Raw genomic sequence first — 12368 nt, forward strand, 5'->3', positions numbered from 1 at the left:
TTCCACAGTAACAATCTAAAGACACGTCACAATGTCTCTGTGACTGAAGAAAGCAGGACTACATGAAATAATGTACAAAGCAATTTCAAGATGAGCCGTCACTTATAGGTAAAACAGACATAAATTAAGAAAAAAAGAGCTCTGTTTTAAGGAAAAATAAAACTCTTCCTCACAGTTTGTGTAAATTTAGTTTGCAGAGTTTTAGACCAGTCAGAAATAAAGTGAGTGAAGAAGTAGAAGTCAAACTGGCACATTAAAAAAACATGTCAGTATTTGGCGTCAGTGTATCGAAAGAAAACGACACCAAATATCAAAGCATCAATATTTGTCCCACATTCGTTAATGAAGAAAAAAAATCTTCAGCTGACATCAGATTTTCGACGTGTATAAACGTCCAGCACAGTGTTTTCATGTCAATCAAAATGGATATTAAACATTTATTATTGTTATAAGACATTCTCTCACTTCAACTCATCATCTGTTGAAATCTGATCATTACACATTAACGTAATAATTCATCAAAGATGTGCAGCGGTGTGTTTTACTCACATTAAGTCTTTGAAATTAATCGCTGCTCCTGAAATCTCCAGTTCAGTTCACCAAAGCTGCAAACACACACAAAGGGGAAAAACACTGTACAAACACACAACTTAAACAAGCCGTATATCTACAACATCTGCCCACTTATAAATCCATCATTCTTTATCTTTATCATTACATTCTTGTTTTTATTGCAGCTGTAACTCCTGTATGCTGCTCAGTTACATAACTTCTTTAACACATTTAGTCTTTAGATGTCAGGAAATTATTTAAAAATGCATTTTCTACATGTGTCTCACTTCAACTCATCATCCAGCAAAAACCGATCATTACATGTTTACGATGGACGCACGATGGATTTCTTTCGGCCGATATGATAACTGATAATTACCCGAATCTCGTGGCCAACACCCATAAAACAACCGATAATAGAAACAAACATTTTTATGCTTCTGTATTCACACCTGAGTGCAAGAACTTCTAAGATGTTTTGAACTAAGAAGGTTTATTTGATATTCCAGCTGCAATATAATTTGTTTGCCGCTACGAGCGCGACATCAGCACATTTGTTCTTATAGCAATGTAGCGAATGTCTGCATAACCAAGAAAGTGATTCGAAATAATGCATACATGTTTTTGTCCCACATCTATTAATGAACAAACAAATCAACTGATAATTGATTTTCAAGGCCTCTACTGATAAAGTAAATAAAATCATATATTTATCGATATATTTGCTGATATATGCATATTTTTCTTGCAATGATCCCTTAGACATCAGAAAACAGTGTTTTTCTGTCGGTCGTATCACACTTCTGTTTTCTACATAAGACATTTTCTTCATGTGTCTCACTTTTGACTCATCCTGCAAAAAACCTGACTTCCTATGTTAACTTGTGCATTTAATGAATGTCTGCCAGACTAAACACAAAGAGGACAAACAGGCTGCACAAACAACACACATTCACACACCTGCCAACTTGTAAATCTGTGATTCTGGTGTCTATTTAACACTTGTTGTGTATTATTACATTGCTGCTCTTGCAGATTTATGTTCTGTTTGCTGGGGAGTGACATTTTAATTAAATGCACCATTTGTCTGTGTGCCACCCTTTTGTTAAGGTATGTTTCCTGGAGTGTGTGTGTGAGTGTGTGGGTGGGTGTGCACAGGTGTATTTGCATGCATGTCTGCACCTACTGAGGGTTTGTGTGCAGGCATTTGTCCTACTTTTAAGAAAGGGTGTGTGTGTGAATGTGAGGGGGTATAGTGTGTACAACAACTGCTGTCGTTCAGCAGGAGAAAGTCCACATTCCCCCCTTTGTGTGTGTCCCTGTCGCTTTGCCGTGTGTGTGTTCGTGTGAGTCTGTGAGTGTGTGTTTGTGTGGCTGTGTGTGTTTGTTTCCAGCTCTCTCTCACCGGGCTGGGTGCGTTATATACTGAGGGCTTCCTGCTGCATCCATCCGCCTGAACATTAAAAAGCGCCGACCTGTCACCCGCACATTGTGAGGTATGTAATCACGACTTAAAACACGCAAAAACACACCGACGTTCACCCGCAGGAGCGTTAAACACGCTCCGCACACAAAAGGGTGTTAGCGTGTTAGCTGCCATGCTAACTTTACTAGTTCTGTGTCTCGCGATTTTAGCGCTAGCTAGCTAGTAATCTAGCTAGGTTAGCATTGTGTTTGGGGGGGGTGCGAGCGAGCTCCCGACAGCTGCTTTTATGTCATGCCAGGCACGTTGCCAGTTCACATTTGATATCTAAGGATCCAGCTTCGTGTTTCGGTCGGTACCGGGGTTCGGTTTGCGTGTGTAAATGTGGCCGTTTCGTGCAGATTTCCGTGCGGGAGTTGAGCGGCTAATGTCAACAGCTAACGGTTAGCTACCGTTAACTTAGCCTGTCACCGTTAACCTGTCCGCTGGTGGGAGCGAGCGTTGGCTGCTCGGTGTCGGTGTTTACAGGACCGGGCAGGTGACACTCAGGTAAACGGGCTGTGTTTTTTCTCTCACACTGGCTGGTTACCTCGCTCTCCGTGCGTCTGTTTGGAGCACAACAAGTCACATTTCTCTCCGGCCACCCACCGAGCAGGACAAGCCACAGACACACTGACCTGAGCCTGAGCTGCCGCTGGCACGTGCCGTCATCCGTCCAAAACAGGTGTTTTCAGATGGTGCACGCGACTCGTTTGATGATCGATCAAGCAGCTCGTTAATTGTCACCTGTGTCACCTTCAGGTACAGCTGTGTGTCTCTGCGCAAACACGAGAGAAATCAGTGTGTAGGATGCAAACATGGGATGAAACTAGCTGTTATTTGCATTAATTATCAAGTGATGATATTGTCATCAAGTGTCAAGTGTATGGATCATTAATTGTCACTCATAGTCTCTCAGTTGGTGTCATAAACCTAAACATGTTCAGTTTTTTAAACAGGTCATGTTTGGTGTCTGCTTCATGAAAACAGGCTCCACATTACCAGATGTTTCTGGCATAAAAATGATAAATTAAAATACAAAATTATGATGATGTTAAAATCAAACCAGTTTAAATCTTGTGTTGAAATTTTTTTTACAAGGGAAATAAAACGATGGAAGAGCCACAGAGGAGCAAGCCATCAGACATCTGACAGACGTGCATTAGATGTCGCACTTACAGAACAGAACAACAAGATCGCGGTTTAACAATTGCGTCGACTGAATGTCTGATACAAGGAAATTATATGAAATATATGCGAAGAGTGTGGATGAAGGACGAGGTGGTGCCGAGCCACTCGACCTCCTCTCCACTGTGGTGACATGGAAGAGGACAAACAAAACAAAAAATCAGAATGTAAAAAGATTTACATTTTCTAGATAGACAGACATGAGGAAGGAGGAGGAGGAGGAGGAGAGGAGGGCAGCACAGCTTGCAGCTTGATGGAGCAGGAAACAAAAAACACTAGTTAGAGAGATGTAATGTTGATGCTGTTGTATTTCTTGTGAGGCACACATGCTCCTTAATTATTTAGAACCACTATTAATTCATAGTTTTACACAATCTGTGCACAGCGGACAGAGTTTGACTCGGAGCAGGAAGTCAGTCCGTTAAGGGATCATGGTGCCACTTTGCATCTTTACAGTACAATGGATGGACGTTTCATCGCACTTTTATGTGCCAAAAGGGCATTTTTTACAGTTCCAAGAACAATGGAACCTTAAAAAAAAAAAAAAAAAAGGTAAAAATAAGGTAGAACACCAACAGCAACGATGTTGGTGAAAGCACCACTGTTTGTTGATTGGCTTATCATTCCCGCTCTGATGTCAACATCTAATACAGCTGCTGCGTGTTTAATCACTGGTGTTGTGCTTTGTTTCACAGGGTTTTTCGTAGAGATAGTGAAGCCGGTGGAAACAACCTCTTGACGCCCCCTGTCCCCCCCGCTCAGGACAACAAAGGCAGCTCCTCACACACTTGAACCACAGCAGAGCAGCAGTTTGAAAGCTTCCATCAGACTCATGACTGTTTGAGACGACACGGACCCACCGTGGCCGATGCACTGTACCCGTTTCCCTCCCTGCCCTCCTTATCCCTCAAGCTGACGCAAAACCCCAGACACCTCCCCCCCCTCCCCCACCCCCACTCCCACCCCATCCCCAGCGACTCGCCGCCTCCCCCCATGGCGCCTGGCACAGAGACCGTGCACTACATCCACCTTCACAACTCCAGCCAGTCAGTGCTGGAAGCCCTGCGCACGCAGCGGCGTGAGGGCCTCTTCTGTGATGTGACCGTGCGGATACACGATGCTTCACTGCGCGCCCACGCCTGCGTCTTGGCAGCCGGCAGCCCGTTCTTCCAGGACAAGCTGCTGCTGGGTCATTCTGAAATCTCTGTGCCACCGCTGGTGCCCGCCGAAACCGTGAAGCAGCTTGTGGATTTCATGTACAGCGGCTCGTTGGTAGTGCTGCAGTCGCAGGCCCTGTGCATCCTCACCGCTGCAAGCATCCTGCAGATCAAGACGGTCATTGACGAGTGTACCCAGATCATCTCTCAGAGGAAGGCCGCGGCCGGGGCCGCTGCTGCTGCTGCGGCTGCCGCGGGTCGAGGGATGCTCGGAGGAGTTCTCCCTAAACAAGAAGAGCGTGGCGACGGGAAAGGGACAGAGAGAGGCGGCAGTGGAAGCTGTTCTGTTGGTGGTGGAGGTGGGGGCGGAGGTTACGCAAACTTCTCTAACTTCATGGCTGAATGCGGGGCTAGTAACATGAGCGGGGGGTTAGGGGGTGCCAGCGTCAATGTCAGTGAGAGTGGCCCAGGACCGATGGAGCAAGCCAACACCGTCAGTCTGATGGCGCTAGGCGACATGGGCCCCGGCTCCATGTGTGGCGGGGACGGTCTGGGCTCCGGGCCCGGCACAATCCTCATGAAGCAGAGCCCCAGCTGTACTCAGGACGTCAGGTACAAGCTCCGAGACCTGTTGGCGCAGACGGCCAACGGAGCCAGCACTAGTAGCACAGGGAACCTCTCGGCGGGCTGCAGCTCCGGTGTGGGCAGTGTGGACAGCATCGGCAGGGACAGCCTCCGCGGCAACACAACTGACCTCTCTGATGACCTGGTGGGGATGGACAGATACAGCGAGGAGGAGGACCTGGACGGGAGAGAGCGGGGAAGAGACGGAGACAGAGACAGGGGGGCGAGCCACAGCCGCAAGCAGAGGCAGCCGCTCAGACTCCAGGTAGAGGGATAAGGGGAATGGGTTGCCATGGTTACAGCTTTCAGGCATGCAGAGCTGCAACGGTTTTGCTTTTCTTTCTTTTTCTGCTTTTCCCTCTTCTCACACTGCATTGGCGTATATCGCTGAGATGTTTCTGCACTTTGCACAATTGAAGAGAAGATCTCGTCCTAACTTCAGCCGTAATTGCCTTGTAGACCTTCTATGGACTTCTGCATATTCACTGTGGGTCATTAAACTTATTAGTATCTACTTAACGGGGCTGTAGCCGGATCGATGTGCCGTTGTTCTTACAGACTATCTGCTGCCGGTGTTGTTACCATAATCTCTTTACTACTCAAGATTTAAATTGACCTTTTTTTTCCCTCTCTAGGTGCTGGGAGGAGAGGGAGTGGTGGTGAAAGATGAAGGTGTTCAGGACACAGATGGGACCGTCTATGCCTTGGAGGACGGGAGACGAGATGGGGGGCAGGAGGGCTCCCAGGAAACCATGGCAGGCTTTGGACAGGTGAGTTTAACTCGGAGCTGAGCTGCAATAATGTGAGCCAGTGATAAAGCGGAAGTGATTAAAGAAACCCATATTTTTTAATTTAATAATATATCTACGACGGCATGTGGAAGGACATTCAGTGCATGGATGAATTTTAAGTATTGAGCCTCGAGTTCAAGGTAATATTTTGGTGGATATTTTTTAGTCTTTCTGAAGAAGGAAACTTTATTTTGTCAGATTTATTCTCAGCATTTCTGTCACAAGTACTGAGGTAAGTAGAGGGGGAAAACATGGTGGAGTGGATTTATGCCGCAGCCTGCTGTACCCTGCAGACTACACAAGGAACATCTGCCACACAGTCAGAAGGATTCAGCATTGCCTGACAGTTTTCTCAAAAAAAAAAAAAAAAAAAGTGCTGCAGAGTAGCTCGGATTGGAAATGGATTCATTCACTCAATTTACAGAGGTTAAATCGTTAAGTTTTTCACGCAAGGCGAAGCAAGTGATCGTCAATTTACCCAACACTGCTTGAAATAATCAAATCTTATGTCTCGGAGCAGTTTTTCTCTTCTGAGCTTTAGTTCACATGACATGCATGTGTGTTGTAAATTAGGGGAAACAGGCCCCTGATCATCACAAAGCTGATGAGATGACAGGAATACTCATCACCAAGGTCTAAATGCGCTAATCTCAATAAAGCACAACTGCTTTATTATAATATTGGATTTACAGCATTATATCAACATGATGAAATGCTTCAATGTTTCAGATTAGAGCTCGAGGCTAACATTGTTCCGTCACCCCAGGAACAATAGAAAATGAACATGGACAGAAAGGTTTTTTTATGTGTACAGTATGTTTGATTATCGCTTAGCAAATAACAAACTGAACTGAGCAGCATCTACAAGACAGCCTGTCTTCTCATGCTACTCCCACATTTATCTTCAGCGCAGACTATTCAGTGAATAAATGTGCTGAGGTACAGCTACTTAAACATGATCAGTGATTATGAATAAAAAATGACAGTTCTGTGACAGTGGTGGAAATACAAGTCTAGAGCACTGTTCAGATATTTACCTCTCGTTATTTTTGTAAATGATTTTTTAATATTATGTAGATATGCTAATTTTAAATAACATGATATTTAAATCCACATTGCCTTCCATCAAACACTCGGCCTCTCCGACTAATAAGCAAAAGCTTGTGATGGCATTACTGCACCTTTATGTTAGACGAGCTCTTCTCTTCTCATGCAGGTGTTTTTTATCATTTTATCTATACCACCATACATCAAACAATGTAATGTGGCTGGACTGGTTGGACTGTAATCTATCCAATGTCTGTACTCATCTAGCGTGCAACACGTTAGGTTGAAAATGCAAATTATAAAAGGGAAGTGGTCTGTTTGTAAGTGTATGAAAAAGAAACAGATGAAAACTAAGCCTGGCTATAAACTCGCCTTTTAAACCAGCAGGGTTAAGACCGTTCAAACTCGCCTCTTTACTTTGTAATATATAACAAATTAATAGCAAGAGGAAGCTGTGCAGAATGTGTGGATGTCAGTAGATGGAGCGAGGGCAGATCACAGATGGCGTCATTCTCAGACAGATCAAAAAGTAAAAGTTAAAAAAAAAAAAAGCTAAAATGGGTTGCGCAATATTCTTGGGCGGCAGTTAATACACCTTGGCAACCCGCCAAAGTTAAGTGTATGCGTGGAAATCACTGACGTATGCAAACATATGTTGAGAACAAAGCAGTTAGAGCACAGAGACAGGTAGGATCTTCACCTATGGAGCAGGTAAGAGTTCAGCACCTGCGTGAAGTCATTTTGCCAACCTGAGACCAAACAAAGCTGTGTTTTCAAACCAGAAGAGCCGCTGTCGACTTGTTCTTTAAAGATTCTTGAGCTGAAGCCAAAACTTGAACACCACTAAAACTGGAGTTGTCAGATTTTTCTATGTTGGGATCTTTAATTAATATCTGCGTGTTTGTTTGTGTGTCTGTCAGGATTTCTACGATGAGCAGGGGGTGTTTTCGGAGAGTTTCTGGCCCCAGAGCGAGCCGCCTCAGGCCATGGCCTTCAACCCTAGAGGCAGGGTCAACAAGCCTCTGACTCCGCCTCCAACCACACAGTCCATGAACAACCAGGTGAGTTCTCTCACGTCACATACACACTAATTACATTTAATCTGCACTGCACTTACAAAATGTTTCAACAAGATGGGTGGAGCTTTGAAAGTCTGTCAGACTACATGCCAGAGGTGACGTTACAGTTACACAACATGTCACGGGTGGAAGACAATCATTGATACTAACAGACAACAGAACCACGTCTGAGTTCAACAGCAATAACTGAGTTCTACATATTCTATATTTTCAGTTGTTTTATTTAAATAAAACATTTAATTTAAAGTAAGCAATTTTACAAAACAAACACAAGTCAAATCAACCATAATTATAATAGAGCATATTCATTCATGGTCAGGAGTAAAAAAAAAAAATTGAGTCTTTCAAAATTATATAAATCAGAAACAAACAATTTATTAGATCCAAAGACTTTTAGATCAAATTTGAGCTGTTTTAGGTTACAACAAAACAAGCAGCTAAAACAGTTGCATCCAAGTATTTAATTAAATTAACTGTGATATTAAAATATGAACTAAACTTAGTAATAGATTAGCAAAGGTTTTAGCAGATTTGACACACTGATGATTAAAAATAGGCATCACTTGCTTTTTATTGTCTTGCGTTGCTTTTTTTGTTTAAAGTCATATCTGTAACATTTTCTTTACACTGAAATGGTAGATTTTGTATAATTATTACATCCTACAGCCAAGGCATCAGTATAAAAACAGCATTATTATGAACTTTAAGGTTTTTGATGATTATATTTGATGTATTGTACTAAAAAGGAAACACAAATTGTGGCTGGAGGGAAACAAAAAGGCATAAAATGGTTGTTTAACATTCATGGGGGGCAGATAGGTTAACCATGAATGAATAAGTAAGAAAGTTACCACTGTTGTCTGGTTTGCCCTCTGTATCCACGACATTAACCATCCAAAACAACAAGATTATGGTAATTAAATTCCAGAGCTGAATGCCTCTAAACTAAGGTTCATTTAACCGAGACAGCTTCTGTACTTCTTCTTCGTCTTCTTTTTTTTTTTGCTATGATGGGGTGATTGACAGAAAGCAGAATTTATCGCAGTGCGGCACTGAAATTAAAGGAAATCACTCAACTCAGAACAATGAAACCCGGGAAACTAAATGAAGGCGTTGGTTTTAGTGCGATGGACTTTTTCGAACTTCCCGCCTACACAGTTTGATTGACAGGTGTGTGTTTACATTTGCATTTGAAGTTTTGGAGCGCAGACGCATGACCACATAGAAAAGGAAAAACGGAAAGCACAGACATTGATTTTGTGGCCTTGGTACAATAACAATTAAACAATGAAAAGGCAAATTGAATTATAATTTAATTTTATCAAAGATTATTTGACTAGAATCAAAATCGACTTGCTAAAAAAGCTTATTTCATCAGACAACACACTCTAACAGTTGAAATATATTTCATCCATGCAAACACTGACTGTTGTTTCCGCCCTCAGCTTCTTTTCCAGTACCCAGTGAGCCAGTCGCAGCCCGCTCCGTTCTACGTGGGCGGGCCCATGGGTGGGATTGACAATATGGCGGGGACGGAGCCCGGTCAGCAGGCTCCGCCCCCTGCTCCGATGACCCCAGCCCCGCCTCCCTCCACCTCCTCCTGCTCTGCAGGCCCCTCCCCTTCCTCCCAGGGATCTGAGACCTCGTTCGACTGCACGCACTGTGGCAAATCTTTACGTTCCAGGAAGAACTACAGCAAGCACATGTTCATCCACTCCGGTAAGACACGCCTCGTTTATACTTATCTGTATTTGTCTATTATTTCGTTTGAAAAGTCTCCTAACCTCTGTGTAATAAATTAATCAAAATGGAATGTGAAAGATGTTTTCAGTGACAAACATCTGGAGAATGAAACTCCACAACAAACCTTATTAAAGCTGTGAAATATGAAATCATCCATCTTTGCTCACTACGTCTAATCACTTCTTACCCTCAAATGTGCTGAAACGACAGGTTATGAACTTCTTTTTAAATGGAAAAATGTAAAATGTTTAACCTATCTGGATTAGCCATGAGAAGCACATGGTTACAGGTTTTAGCATCAGCTAACAAAAGCCCATACGTCCCTAAACTTTGTCATGGAGCTGTTTTTCAGCACCAAACAGCAGACAGACCCAGTTGGAGACTAGCTGAAGAAGAAAGCTGAACATCTAGCAGCTTAAAAAAAGGTAGCTATTTCTCTCAGGAGATGGTGGAAACCAAACCTGAGCTAAAAGGAGAGTGACAATTTGACTAACGTTCAAGGTCAGTCATCCTCACACACAAACCACATGGGGAATATTAACGATGCACGACACACTTATGATGTGGACAAATTACAAGGAAGATGTAGGAGGAGAGAGAACATAGCAAGTGTGTCAAAGTGGAAAGACGAATCAGATAAAATGACAAAGTGTCCACAGTTTAAGATCATTTCAATTTGAAAGTAGCAAAACGTAAACTCTGCACACTGTGTCCCTTGTAACGTTAGGAACAACGGCAATACTACAACATCTCAGCAAAAAACACATTGAAGTTTTGTGTAATTTAGGGCTGTGACTAATAATTATTTCTATTGTTGATTGATATGTAGATTATCATCTTGCTATACATCTATAAAATTTCCCAAAACCTAGATCAGTGTTTCCCAAAACCCAAGATGTTCACATGTCTGAATTTTTCCTCAACTGAAGATATTCACTTTACTTAAATATTAAATATTTATGTTTAAGAAGGTGCAATCAAAGAATTTGGACTTTTCTCAGAAACTCAAAATGATCCACTCACAAAATAGTCAAAGCTGAATTGTTGACTGATCATTGCAGCTCTACATCAGACAGAAGTCTCCACACATGTAAAGCAAAACCCTCAATAACGCATGTTGTTTTGTTAGAATCATTGACAAAAACTGATAATTATTTGCCTCTACTTGAACAAAAGAGAAATTGTAATTTTTTGAGATGTGCTAATAGGACTACTCTGCATGTCCCTCCAGGTCAGAAACCTCATCAGTGCTCCATCTGCTGGCGCTCCTTCTCCCTGCGTGACTACCTCCTCAAACACATGGTGGTGCACACTGGAGTCAGGGCCTTCCAGTGCTCCATGTGCGGCAAGCGCTTCACCCAGAAAAGCTCGCTCAATGTGCACATGCGCACCCACCGTGCCGAGCGCACCTTCCAGTGCAACGTGTGCCACCGGGCCTTCACCCACCGCACCTTGCTGGAGCGCCACGCCCTGCAGCACGCCCACCACGCCCCCCAGGCCCAGGGCCAAGGCCAGGGGCGTGGGCCCGACATGACCTCACCTACCAAGCACAGTCCTCCGGCTCTGGGAGGGCCCTCAGGTATGGCTGGCGCGGCTGGCATGGTTGGTGGCATGGCCAACATGCCCAGCCACGGAGCTTCCTCCACCTAGAGAGAGAGCGAGAGAGGGAGAGATACGGGGGAGGTTAGTGAGCCCATTCCTCGAACCAACACCTAATTGGTCCTAACAGCCTTGTTGATTTTTTGTTCTGGTGGGAACAGCGCTCATGGTTCTGATTGTTTTAGCTCAATGACACCTTCAATCAGGGTTCCTACACAGGGCTGAAAGGCTTTTGAAGTTTTGAAAATTGTGTATATTTTAAAGTTGTTTTGGAATTGCACAGAAACACAGGAAAAGTTTGTATAAACAAAAAAAAAAAAGTAGTTGTTCCTTCTCCGGACACCCATCTTTAATAGTTGTTGTCCTACTGTCATTTCCTGTGTTGTGACATTTGTTGCTGTGACGACTAATCATTCGGGCGACATCACTAACAATCACATAGCCATCCAAAATAAAGCCAGACAGATGGTGGAGAGAAGATGAAGTCTTGAATCTTTAAGTAGAGAATGTGTAGGAACCCTGTTTCAAAGACACCAGAGAGTCACCAAAGAGGTTAGGAATACAGAGCGGGTTTGGGAGTGGATGAGGAGGAGAGGAGTCGTAGGGTTGGGTAGGGAGGTGAGGGTGGGATGGGGATTTGGGTTGTACTGAGATGCAAGTTGGGGAAAATGAGGAGCAGGAAGGGTTTGGTGGGGGGGGGGATGCAGAGCTTTATTCACCTTCAATTCATTTAATTCAAGCTGGGAGTCATATGGTTCTGTCACTTCATTAAGTGCGAAACATTTGAATGTAACAGAGTCTTCTTTCTACAAACCATCCTTGTGACTCATTCAAAGCAATTTGTTTTTGCTAAGATCTGAGTAAAATGTTGTCGAAGCCGATGGAGAATAACTACGTAAAAAAAAAAAAAAAAAAAAAACAGGTTGTGTTGCATTAGCTTTCTCTGCTGTACAAGCAAGTTAGCTGTTAGCATGTTCTGAGGAAGACATGAAACTATCTTCTGTTGAGCAGCTTGTTATTTCACCTCTGGTCTATTCTAACGTACTACATGTTCATGTAAATCCACCCATACGATAGAAATGGCTAAATGTTCCCATAACAATGAATTCATTAGTTGTCAACCATT

At 43.3% G+C, this 12368-nt stretch overlaps 1 protein-coding gene across 4 annotated transcripts; it reads left to right on the top strand.

Annotated features, from left to right (window-relative positions):
* The first annotated feature begins 611 nt into the window (after positions 1 to 611).
* On the top strand, positions 612 to 12161 carry zbtb45 (zinc finger and BTB domain containing 45). 4 transcript variants are annotated; one of them, XR_005076539.1, is made up of 6 exons: positions 612 to 2048; positions 3898 to 5248; positions 5619 to 5753; positions 7742 to 7882; positions 9346 to 10068; positions 10875 to 11005. XR_005076539.1 is itself a non-coding variant. In XM_037107561.1 (6 exons), exons 2-6 carry the CDS (start codon positions 4196 to 4198, stop codon positions 11291 to 11293), a joined length of 2022 nt encoding a protein of 673 aa, XP_036963456.1. In that variant the 5' UTR covers positions 612 to 2048; positions 3898 to 4195; the 3' UTR covers positions 11294 to 12161. The 4 variants fall into 4 exon arrangements, 3 of the variants coding, with proteins under 3 accessions (XP_036963456.1, XP_036963466.1, XP_036963475.1); XM_037107561.1 differs by having other exon boundaries at positions 9346 to 9619; positions 10875 to 12161; XM_037107571.1 differs by having other exon boundaries at positions 1959 to 2524; positions 9346 to 9619; positions 10875 to 12161.
* Positions 12162 to 12368: the final 207 nt, after the last annotated feature.

Source organism: Acanthopagrus latus, chromosome 1, assembly GCF_904848185.1.
Source record: "Acanthopagrus latus isolate v.2019 chromosome 1, fAcaLat1.1, whole genome shotgun sequence".
In the NCBI taxonomy this organism is placed as follows: domain Eukaryota; kingdom Metazoa; phylum Chordata; class Actinopteri; order Spariformes; family Sparidae; genus Acanthopagrus; species Acanthopagrus latus.